The 12,309-nt window shown below is 55.8% G+C and overlaps 1 protein-coding gene across 3 annotated transcripts in view; it reads left to right on the top strand.

Annotated features, from left to right (window-relative positions):
• GRIK5 (glutamate ionotropic receptor kainate type subunit 5) overlaps positions 1 to 12,309 on the top strand; it is a 52,734-nt gene that overhangs the window by 26,017 nt on the left and 14,408 nt on the right. For 2 of the 3 annotated variants that reach the window (XM_059382554.1, XM_059382552.1), the window contains 3 exons: positions 7,713 to 7,829; positions 8,043 to 8,152; positions 8,496 to 8,669. In XM_059382554.1, the coding sequence (XP_059238537.1) occupies positions 7,713 to 7,829; positions 8,043 to 8,152; positions 8,496 to 8,669 (401 nt within the window). The remainder of the gene's footprint in view (positions 1 to 7,712; positions 7,830 to 8,042; positions 8,153 to 8,495; positions 8,670 to 12,309) is intronic. The other variant, XM_059382553.1, reaches the window with a different exon arrangement.

Genomic DNA, 12,309 nt, shown 5'->3' with positions numbered 1-12,309 from the left:
CCCAGTCATTTTTACAGATGGCAGAGCACTTTGATTTTTTCTGTTCTGCCTAGTGGACCACAGTGGGCCTGGTCAGGTGATGGACAGAGTCTGAGTCCGAGTTCAGCTTGGAATGGCCCTGACAGGTCCACAGACCCACCCTGAGTTTTCCCATGTCCCACTTGTATACTTGGAAGAGACCTTCATGGCCCACAAATCAGGGCCCTTATGGTCAAAGAACCAAGCGGAAGCTCCTAGAATTGCCCCTCTTTCTCAGGATAGGAACCCCAAAGCAGTTCTACATCCTTTGGGGGAATCACAGAGATCGGTGCTGTCATGCACGGCTTGAAGGAAGCAGAGGTAATGACTTCATCCCTAGTCAGCTGGCCGGTTCGGCCCGTGCAGAAGGCAGATGGATTTTGGCCGATGACTGGGGATTATTGTCAACGGAGTCCAGGCGGTGACTCCAACTGCAGTTGCTGGCCCAAATGAAGTGTCTCTCCTGGAGCACGTCAACACAACCTTGGCAGCTGGCATGAGCTGTTGACCTGGCAGACGTGGTTCTCTCCAGCCTGCTTTCTGAGGTCTACCAGAAGCCTTCCGTCTTGCCTCGGGGTGACTTCCATTTCCTCGCCTTCCGTCGTCCTCTAGGCTGTGGAGGGCTTGATCTGGACAGTGTCACTGATCGGATCTTGTGAGCAGGAAGTCACATTTAAGGGGTTTGGCAATAAAGCCGCCCACTTTCCGCCGGTCAGGGTCCAAGTGGACATGAAAACAACACCAGCTACCAGAACGGAATCACATCAGCTACTTGGACAGAGCGCATTTGATACAAAGAACTGTTACCTAGAGGTCGAGTGGTTAAATACAGGACTGAAAGCGCAGAAAGCAAAGGAAGGGACCCTGGAGTAAGGGGTGCAGGAAACAGCCACCTTCCTGAGGCCTTGGGACGGGGAAAGAGCTGGAAAGGTGAAAACTCAGAAACCCAGACAAGAGGCCTCACGGAGCTGAAACTCAGGCGTCTGAGGAGGGGCCGCTGCGTGTGTGGTACCGGAGACGTGTGGTGGGGCTCAGGGATTTGGAAGTAAGTTGTGTGCCTGCTTCAGGCCACTTACCAAACTCCCCACATGGCTTTTCACTCTGAGGGAGGCCCGGAGCACACCAAGGCGCTGTGACAGATCACAGCCGATCTGCCTCCTGGGCCCGATGACCCAGCAGATCCTGGGATACACAGAGTGCAGGTGGCAAACAGAGACAGAGGCACCCGGGGGGTGACTCACGGCACAGACCTCTGGGGTTTGAGAGCAGATGGTGCGGTCTTCTGAGGCTCACTGTTTTCCTGAGAAAATGCTCATTGCCGGGTCCTCCCGGAGACTGAGCAGTGAGGGCCGCTGTGGCCTGAGCGCTCCTGCAGCCTGGCTGTTGTCCTCTCTGTGTGAGTCAGGGTCCTGTCGGGAGACAAGGCATGCAGTATGTTTGAATGAAGAGCTGTTACCATTACCATGGTAACGAAGAGGGTAAAAGTTGAACTCCAACGCAGGGATCAGCGAACTTTTTCTGGAAAGGGCCTGATGTTATTTTCGACCTTTGGGCCATACTGTCACCACGCTGCAACTTTGTTGTTGGATGGAGAACAGTCGTAGGCGATACCTAAACAAGAAGCCAAGAGTGTGTTCCAATAAAACTTTATTCACAAAATCGGGCACTGGACTTGGCCCGAGGGTCGTAGTTTCCACACTCTCACTCCCAGCTCTCACGGAGGTGGCAAGGCAGGAACTGAACTGGGGGCTTCCCTAGTTCTAAAGGAGCAGAGAGAGGAGCAGAAACCACTGGAAACTGGCTTCTGGAAGCTGGGGGGCACGGGTTTCCCTGGGTGGGGTGGGGGTGGGACTCGGACTCGGTGAGGCCGGTTCTGCAAGTGCAGGGAAGCCACAAACTGGATTCATCTGCTGCCCCAGGACAAAGGCTGCAGCAGGGCAAGCCTTCACCTTCCTGCCGCCTTGCAGCGACCCGCTGGCACCCCCTACTGGCAGAATCTGACAGGGAGCTCGTGGCAAAGCAGAACCAGGGTTTGCACAAAGCTGGGGTAGAGTTTGGGGCCAGGGGAGACTCGCGAGCACGTTGGCTGACTTTTCGGGATTGAGACAGCCTCCCCGCCCCCTCGTTTCTGTTTGTTTGTTTTTTTAAAGATTTTATTTATTTATTTGACAGAGATCACAAGTAGGCAGAGGCAGGCAGAGAGAGGAGGAAGCCGGCTCCCACGGAGCAGAGAGCCCGATGCAGGGCTCGATCCCAGGACCCTGGAAACATGACCTGTGCCCAAAGCAGAGGCTTTAACCCACTGAGCCACCCAGGTGCCCCTCCACCCCATCTTTTCTACAGATGGCTCAGCATTTGGATTTTTCCTGATTTCATTCCAGAGATTAGATGTCAGCGTCCCCTTGTGGAGGGAAATCTTCTGTAAGAAATAGGGGACTCCATTAGGAAATTTAGGGTGTGGAGGGGGAGGTGGAAGGAGAGTTCCAAAGGCTCTAAGAGGACCTTACCAGAGTTTGCAGGGTTTAAGGATGTGTTTGTCCTCTTCGGAACAAAGTCCAAATCTGACCACTTCTTTTCACCATTACCCAGCTGCCCCCCCTCCCAAGTACTTCCATGGACTTCATTTGGTCCCCAAGACCCCTGCTTTCACTCTTGCCCCTGTGGTGTGTTCTCATGGTGGCCAGATCATCTCACCCCCTGCTCACACCTTGCGATGTGGTGTCCTGTGTTGTCCTGGGAGTAGAACCCAGCCGCCTTCCCTTCCTTCACGTTTGTCCCCCAGACCTCCCTGCAGCAGGGAGTGTGTCCAAACTAGCGTCTTCCAGCAATCTCGAGTCCTTTGCCCTGCTTTATTTTTCTTCATAGCGCTTGTTGCCACCCACCATTTCATGTTCATCTTCACTGCTGGATCCAAAGCTAGAACCGTGCTTGGTCGGGGGTCGGTATTCCCAAGTATTTGTTAAGTAGGAGGGGATGCAGGGCAAGGTGGTGGGTGTTTTAGCCTGTTCGTGCTTCTGTAACAGAATGCCGCAGACTGGGTGGGGGGCCTGCTGAACCACAGAAATCTATTTCTCACTGTTCTGGAGACGGAGGACGTCCAAGATCAAGGTGCCGGCAGATTTGGTGTCTGGTGAGGGGCCTCTTCCTGGTTCACAGACAGCCGTCTTGCTGTGCTGAATGTGGTGGAGGATGGTTCTGCTTTCTGGATGGAATGGGACAAGCGCACTAAATCCGTTCATGAGCTTATGTCCTCATGACCTCCTTCTCACCTCCCAAGGCCGGCCTCCTAACACCATCACATTGGGGGAGCAGACACGTTCGTGATGTGGCAGGCGGTGGACGCTGGGCGGCATGGGCCTCAAGGGGCTGGGAGAGGAGTACGGGGACAGCGGAAGGAGAGTGGGCGTTGTTGCCAGCTTTAAGCAGGGCTGCTGTGACCCAGGCTGTAGTTTCTGGGGCCCCTTGGGTGGCTGGCTGAGCTTTCCAGTCCTGAGACATGGTGATAGGGGCAGGAGCAGGGCTGTGAAGTTGGAGGAAGCGATGGATTCCAGAAGTGTTTGGGGGAAGAATCAGGAGAGCGCGCGGATAGAAGCGGTGAGGGGTGGAGAGATGTCAAGGACGATATTGGGGGGAGGGGGGGTTTCTGCCTGCGATGAGCCCGATGAGCCCGGGGACAGGGTGGGGGCTTCTGCCTGCGATGAGCCCGGGGACAGGGTGGGGGCTGAGTTTCCTGGCTGTATGTTGATGAGAATTTCAAGGACCCATTGTTCCCTCTAGTCACATGCAAAGCACCTGGGACCTGGACCCTGTCCTCCAATGCCGTTGCCGCTGGCCTGGGTAGGGACAGTGGACTGGTGAAACCCTGAGAGGGGGACCAGTTCTGAACCACAGGGTCAGCTATAAGCCAGGAGCTTATCTCCACTCTGCTTCCGTTTCTTCACGTGCGAAATGGGAAGAATGGTTCCCTGACAGGGCTGCTCTGGGGACAACGTGAGCTACTCTGGGTGGAGGGAGCCCTGAAACAGTGGCCACAGGGTGCGTGCTGTGTGAGGGTGAGCCTCTGGGCCCAGGCGTTTCCATGAAGCATGGGGAAGGAGAGCGTTGTCTGTCTGGGTCACTCTGGAGGCCCCTGGAGGAGGGGGGCACGTTCCTCATTCCCTGGGGCAGACACGGTGCCTCCAGCCTGCCCTGCTTCTGCGGGTTCCACTGTGGAGGCAGAGATGCAAACAGATGTTTTCCAAACTGAGCTAAAGGCTGTGGTAGATCCAAGGGCATTGAGCCTGGGAAGGTCTAGAGAAGGTGCCACAGAGGAGGGAGGGTTCAGGGGACCCTGTCGGGGTGGGTGGGATCCAGTTCTGTGCAGAGTGGGGGGCTCCATGCAAAGGCAGTGTTCACTGAGGTGGAGGGTGGAAAGCAGCTGAGTGAGACGGGGTGAGAGGCTCAGGAGTATGGTGGGGAATGGTGGCAGCCCTGGGAGCTGCTCAGAGAGGCCAGGCTTGGTCAAAATCCAGCAGTGTTTGTTGGGAACCCCTGTGTAGGTTCTGGGGTGCACCTCTAACCAGATGGACAAGGAACTGGTAGTTTAGTAGGAAAGCTAGTCCATGAATAAGCAAACTGGCAGGGTCATCTCCAGTAGTGCAAAGCAGGATATAAAATGGGGTAATGGGTCATATGAGAGAGAGGACCCTGTAAGTGGGGTCTGGAGGCTGCTGTGGAGAGGGCTGAAGGAGGGAAATGTGAGCTATATCTTGAATGGTGAGGCAGAGCTCTGGAGGAGCACATGCAAAGGCCCTGAGGTAAGGAATGAGCCTTCTGTATCAAAGAACAAAAGGCAGCCACTGTGGCTGGAGCCGAGTGGGTGAGGGGAAAGGCATGAGGCGAGGCCAGCAGGTGGTGGGTCTCAGATCACCAGGGCCTCTTGGCCATGAAAGGGATTTGTTGCAGGTGGTAGTGCAAAGCCACCCAGGGCTTTCAAGCAGGGGACCTTCCATTTGGACTATGGGGTTCTGAGTGATGGTTGGGGGGCTGGTGAGGTAGCTGGTGTGGTTGTGAGGAGAGCAACTCTGATGGTCAGGGCCTGGACGGGGTGGGGGGATGGACAGGAGTGGACAGATCTGAGGTGCATTTTAGCAGTAGAGTCTCTGCTCTTGCTGCTGGAGGAGAGGTAGAGAATTTGGGAAAGGGAAGAAGTGGGTTTGGCCTAGATATTGGCCTGAGACGAGCTGCCCAGAGTGGGTGAGGAGGCCAGGGAGCAGAGCAAGAGATGGAGAAGAAGGGTACTGGGAGCGCTTTGGGGAGGAAGAGGGCCCCTGGAGCCTGACCTAGGGACAAACAGCCCCCTCCTGACCCCCATCTGCAAAGCTGCTGCCTCCTGTTTTCTGAAGGGGAGACTCGGGCCCCTAGGAAGGGCCTTCCCGGGGTGCACCTCCTGTGGGTGCATCAAAGTCATAGTGCATCAATACAAAGTCATGTATTAGCTGACATCATTCCTGGCAGTTCACATATTAGTCATAAGAGTGGTGAGTGTGTAAGAGGCAAGAAGCTCCTTATTCTCACTCTCCAGGAATTCCAAAGGGTGTGCCTCCCCCACCCTGATCCAGCTGTGTTTTGGGCCCCTGACACAGTTTGCCACCTCTGCATTCTGCCCTGGGACTGGAGCCATGTCCCTCACCCCATGGTAGCTGTTTGACCTGGGCCCCACTTGCGTCCACACCCATGTTACCTCGTATGCTCTGTGTGTCAGCCGCTTCTGTGAGTGTGTGTCCCCCCTGGGCTGGTGAGCTGGGCCCTCTATTCTTATTTCAGCCCTATGGGTCTCTGCTTGAATTTGGAGTCAATTCTGGGGTCCAGTGGAGGTGTGGGGGATAGTCTATATGCCTGGAAGGGGTGTCCTGGGAGCCGGGTCCCAACGCCGGGGAAGTGCTGTGTGAGACATCTCACCCAACCCGGTCCCCATTTTGCAGATGAGCAAACTGAGGCCCAGAGACATGGAAGTCCCTGCCCGAGGTCACCTAGAGAACCCAGGGCAGAGCCGGGGCTCCTCATTCCCACACCGGGCCCTTTCTAGTGCCCTGCCCGCTTTGTCATGTATGTACACATTGAGGGCCATGTGTGCCTTGAGGGAACACCCCTCCCCTGTGTGTCTCCACTGCTCCCTACGCTGTGTCGAGGGCACAACTCTGCCTCTGCCCATGCTGCTAGTATATCACTGGGCCAGCCTATATCTCAGCCCGTGTGTGTGGATGTGGCGTGGTGTGCACACATCAGTCGTGGCATATGCGCGACCCGACGCTGCTCACGTGTGCCGAGTGCAGTGGGAAGGGTGTGCGAAGTGCTGGCTTTTTCCCAGTCTTCTGTCCAGCCCACAGCTAAAGGCCGGCTAAGTCCCCTTGAGCTAGAGTGAAATGATCCTTCAGGATAAGGGATTCTGGGTATGTCCACCAGACACTAATGTGAGCCATTCTCTCTGTTCCACCCCTCCGGCTCCCCACCCTTGCCACCTCAGACCTGGACCCCAGGCACTCCTCTCCGCCTTGAGACCATTTGCAGCTCCCCCTGAGGTCATTCTGTTGGTTGAGCTGGGCGCCGGTCCGGTCTTGGGGGTGCCTTGATGCACACATGTAGGTCACCTGTGCTAGCCGATGGCGGGAGAGTCGAGGTCCCATCTCTGTGTTAAGGGCCCCCAGCTGCTGCCTTTGCTGACCAGTGTCTTTGCCTCTCTGAGATTCAGTTTCTCCATCTGTAAAACGGGGCTAATAGTGGCCTTCCCGGAGATGTTGGAAGGAGGACTCAAGGTAATCCATAGAAAGTGTTACCTAGGGGCGCCTGGGTGGCTCAGTGGGTTAAGCCGCTGCCTTCAGCTCAGGTCATGATCTCAGGGTCCTGGGATCGAGTCCCGCATCGGGCTCTCTGCTCAGCAGGGAGCCTGCTTCCCCCCCTCTCTCTGCCTGCCTCTCCATCTACTTGTGATTTCTCTCTGTCAAAAAAAAAAAAAAAAAAAAGAAAGTGTTACCTAGCATGGACCCTGGCGCAAAGTCAGCGCGTAGTGAATGTTCCATGTCATGAGCCGTAGAGACAGAAGAGGAAACCAAGGCCTGAAGAGAAACCTGAGTGGGTCAGTGTCCTGGGATCTCAGTGCCCATGTCACATTCTCCCCAGGACCTGGTGATGGGGATGTGGGAGCTAAGAGGGTCTATGGTGGTTTTTTTTTTTTTTTTTTTTTAAAGATTTTATTTATTTATTTGACAGACAGAGATCACAAGCAGGCAGAGAAGCAGGCAGAGAGAGAGAGAAGGAAGCAGGCTCCCTGCTGAGCAGAGAGCCCGACGCGGGGCTCGATCCCAGGATCCTGAGATAATGACCCGAGCCGAAGGCAGCGGCTTAACCCACGGAGCCACCCAGGCGCCCCTCTATGGTGGTTTTTTAAGGCAGGGCCTTCACAGTGAACTTGACAGGATGAAGAGGAGCGGCTGGGCAGGGAAGGGGCCGCAAGAGCCTGTCCCAGAGACGTGAGATAACAGGGGTCCAATTCTGGGCCCCAGATGCCGTTCTGGAGCGAGTGCGTGCTCCTGGCCCCTTCGGTCCCTCTCCTTTCTCTTTGCTGGCCTCTCGGGAACTCTCTCTGTGCATATCTCCCTAACTGCCTGTCTGTCTCCCTGGCCCACCCCTCTGCCCCCGCCTTGCTTCCCCTCCAGCAGAAGGCGGACCTGGCTGTGGCTGCATTCACCATCACAGCGGAGCGGGAGAAGGTCATCGACTTCTCCAAACCCTTCATGACCCTGGGGATCAGCATCCTCTACCGAGTGCACATGGTACGGCTCCCCGGACAGGTGGAGGCTGTGGGACAGGGGGCTGGCAATGGGGCAGGGGGCTGGCGGTGGGGCCGACGCCTGTGCCCCCAAGGGAAGCAGAGGCTGAGGGCTGGACCCTGAGGGGCCACTTGGGCTCATGGACACCTGGCAGGGCTGGGACAGGGGACGCACGCGGGTCGGGGAAGCTCTGGGCCTCATGCCCTCTCCCTGCAGGGCCGCAAGCCTGGCTATTTCTCCTTCCTGGACCCCTTCTCCCCTGCTGTGTGGCTCTTCATGCTTCTTGCCTACCTGGCGGTCAGCTGCGTCCTGTTCCTGGCCGCCCGGTGAGTCCACCGCCTACTACCTAGGAAGAGCCCTGGGCTGGGGTGTCTGTGACTGACCCGGATATTCCGTGCCGGGCCTCAGACTCCTGGCCCCTCCTTTCTCCCTCTCTGTCTGCGTGCCCTGTCCCACCTTGTGGCTCTGATTTTGTTCTGCTGTTCTCTCTCTGGGCCTATCCCCTTCCCATTCTCTCTCTTTCTTCTCTGTTTCTCTCTGCATCTCTCTGTGCATCTCTTGCTGCCTCTTCTGTGTGTCTGTGTGCCTCTGTGTTTCTTTCTACTTCTCTGTGTGTATTTCCTTTCTACCTTGGCTCCATCCATCCCTCACTCCCATGTCTCTCCACAGGCTGAGTCCCTACGAGTGGTATAACCCCCACCCGTGCCTGCGGGCGCGTCCTCACATCCTGGAGAACCAGTACACACTGGGCAACAGCCTCTGGTTCCCCGTGGGGGGCTTCATGCAGCAGGGCTCGGAGATCATGCCTCGGGCGCTGTCCACACGCTGTGTCAGTGGAGTCTGGTGAGCAGCCTTCTGTCTGTCCTGCCCTGGGTGGGGAGGGTCCCTTCTGAGGCCTGGGTGGATTCCGGTACCCCTCCACCAGCTGTGTGACAGGGAATGGGGTGGGGAGAGCTGAGTCCCAGCTCTGCCCCCGCTAGCTGTGTGACCTTGGGATGTGAGGTCACATCCCCTCTCCACGCCTCAGTGTCCTCATCTGAAAAATGGGGATAGAAATGCCCACATGTCAGGTTGTAAGGACTCAGCTGGGATGCTACACAGAAGTGCTTCTTCCGACATGAGGATTATAATTGGAACCACATAAGCCTGGCTGTCGCTGGCCCAACTGTTGCTGGCTCACCCCCGTGCCCTGGTGGTCACGGAGACCTGGGGCAGCCTTCACTATCCAGGGGTGCCTGTGCCCTCAAAGTCCCTTGGGGACTCCAGTAATGTGAACAGAGCTTACTTTATCCCTGTGATGAGCTCCAAGAAGCCACATGTTGGAGAGCAGACATGGTCAACTCATGTCAGTGTGGCCCACCACTTTTTAAATATTTGAATTAGCATTTAAAAATGGGGCAGATTCACTCAGGAATCCAGATTTCTCCCTCTTGTTGAAAATTCAGGGGCTGTGGTCGTGCTAGATGAGGCGGCATTCTCCCGGGTTCATGCATCTGAGCCCTGAGACCAGGCACTCCCCAGGGCCACTCGCTCCAGCGCCACCCACGCCTTGCCCTGCTCCCCAGGCCCCTTCTTGCTGAACATTTCTTCCTCATCTCCTCCCCATCCCCAAGAATTCATGCCTTGACAGCCAGGCAGCAGATGCTTCAAGAGGCCCTCCTGGTGCCAAGCACTCAGGTGAGGAATCCGGCCTCAGAGGCAGAGGAGCAGAGAAGAAGGAGTTAAACAAATAAACCCAGGAACGTCCTGTTTGACCCCAGGACTAAACAAAGCCCTGAGACAGCATCTCATTCAAAGCTCACTCAAGGCTAACGTTGAGTGAGTGCCAGGCTGTTCAACCTCCTACCCCACTAGGACTTACTGCCATAGAGCAAGCCATTGGCAGGTCGCTTGGCCCACTGGCTTTGCACCTTTGGAGTCTCGATGACATTTTTTTTTTAACAACTTGGGACTGGCATCCTTCCAAGCGTCATGGACCCTGTGCTAGTTTCCTATTGCTGCTGCAACAAGTAAGACAGGTTTAGTGGCGTAAAGCCATATAAATGTATTTTCTTATGGGTCTGGAGGTCAGAAAGCAGAAATCTCACTAGGCTCGAGTCCAGGTGTGGGCAGCCCTCGCTCCTCCTGGAGGCTCTAGGGGAGGTTCTGTTTGCCTGACTCTTCTAGCATCCAGAAGCCACCTGCATTCCTCGGTTTGTAGCCACTTTCTCTGGCTCTCACCTCCTCCTTGCATACATAAGGAGGCCTGAGATACCACTGGGCCCACCCGAATAATCCGGGATAATCGCCCCATCTCAAATTCCCTAACTTCATCATATCTGCAAAGGCCCTTTGGCGGGACATACTCACAAGTTGCAGGGCTTTGGATGGACACATCTCTGGGGGTGGGGGTCCTCCTTCTGCCAACCACCTACCATGGCTGCAGCTTACTGAGGTCGTCAAGTATAACGATGTGTCAGATGCACACAGACCTTGCTGTTAAAGCAAAGGGCACATGCAACAACAGTAGGGTATGTGGGTGCTCAGGGAAGCCTCCTTGAGGAGGTCCCATCTCGGCTGAGTCCTAAAGGTGAAAACAGAGGCATCCTTGCCCAGGAGAGAGGGATGAGCATTGTAGACAGGCTAGAGGAGGCGCACGGCAGCTGGGACAAATCTGGCCGAGGCCTGGGGTCAGTGGCCGACCGGTGACCTCCTCTCTGCAGGACGTTCCTTCTGCCCCTCGTTCAGGGGCCCCTTCCCCAGCCAGGTGTTCTCTGCCTGTACCATCACCATTAACAAGTAATGGAGACCTGGACCCGGAGCTCACTCCCGTCTTCACTCCCAGTCCTTCCACACATACGCTCAGTCACTGGGTCAGCGGATGTCTCAACAGATGTTTCTTAATCTCTGACTGGGACCCCAGCACCATGATGCGGCAGTCCAATGCCTAGGGGACTTGGCGGCCAGTGGGCCGCTAACCCGCCTCCCGGGCCCTCCATCTTCGGGGTCCGTTGGGGCCACAACCTCCTACAGCCGGCCGCTTCATTCGGGATGGCCCCTTTCCAAGCTCCAAGTCAGTGCCTCTGAGGTTCTGCCTGACCGGCCGCAGCCCCACCCTCCCTGGGCGCCCCCCCGCCCCCCATTCTTGCGACATGGTCCTTGCACCTCCCTCTTTTCTGCTCTGTGAGCCCTGCCTGCCCTCTGGTCCGTCCACCTCAGGTAGGTTCCTAGGCCACCACACTTTGATCATTGTCCTCAACTTCTCCTCAGGGCGTCCTGTCCTCCGAGCCCTCCCAGCAACCTCAGATTTGGTCCACAGCCTGGCTCCTTACCCCCGGTTCCACCAGGGCCACACAGGACCCTTTTATGGATGCGTCCAGTATACGCGATTAGCTACCCGCCTTCTAGAAACTCCTCACCTCCAGGCTCTTGTGGCCTTATGGACCCTTTGTTTCATTGCACCAGGGGGCTACTGCCCTTTGCCCTCACTCATGCGAGCTCCTCCCTCCACACTGGTGATGTGGCAGCACCTGCAGACCCAGTGCCTTCATTTTATGACAAATATTTTCTAACATCTGCTTTCCCACCCTGATGAAATTCGAGGGTAATATATGTACTTACGCACCTGTCTACACGGTTTGTTTTTTTTTTTTAAAGATTTTATTTATTTGACAGACAGAGATCACAAGTATGCAGAGAGGCAGGCAGAGAGAGGGGGAAGCAGGCGCCCTGCTGAGCAGAGAGCCCAATGTGGGGCTTGATCCCAGGACCCTGAGATCATGACCTGAGCCAAAGGCAGAGGCTTTACCCACTGAGCCACCCAGGTGCCCCTACACATGATATAAAACAAATCCATAACTCGTCCTGACTGCAATACAAGGAAGAGAGAGGGACGTGATCTGTGGTAGGATAGCACGACAGCAGTGCATCAGTGTTCCGGCGGGGCCTCTCCAGGGAGAAAGCAGGAGTCAGGCGGCAACACCGACTTCCAACGGGTACCTTAGGAATGAGGAGAAGTGAGACCGTTTAATAGAGTTGTATCAACACCTGAGACTTGACACTTTAAAGTAGTTGGTCAGTGAGTATGTTTGTACTAATACAAACCACCCTGAGCATGGTGATTTCCCAGTCCAGCTTCTCCAAGAGTCTTGGTTTGGTGCTGCAGAAACCGTGAGCTGGCCGCTGCCAGAGACCCGAGTTCCGAACGGTGAAGGGTTCTTGGCAAAGTTTCAAACACAACATCCAGTTGTTCCTCAGTCTGAACAACAGATGCATTTCTAGAAACTTTGGTTTCTGTTAGAACCATGCAAAACCATGGTTGGCTTGTATGTGCCAAGGAGATAGGCTCAGGGAGTGATGGACTGGATTTTCCCTGTTATTTAGACTGGGCTGCATCGCCAGACACCTGCCCCCACCCACCAACACCAGGAGCTACCAGGGTGGCCCCCATCTGTGTCCCCTTGCTCTGTCCCTGTGAGTGTCCTCACCCCACCCCCACAGTCAC

The sequence above is a fragment of the Mustela nigripes genome, chromosome 17 (assembly GCF_022355385.1).
Source record: "Mustela nigripes isolate SB6536 chromosome 17, MUSNIG.SB6536, whole genome shotgun sequence".
NCBI classification, from domain to species: Eukaryota; Metazoa; Chordata; class Mammalia; order Carnivora; family Mustelidae; genus Mustela; species Mustela nigripes.
Note: the sequence above shows the minus strand (reverse complement) of the source record. Positions and strands in the feature narration are given on the sequence as shown.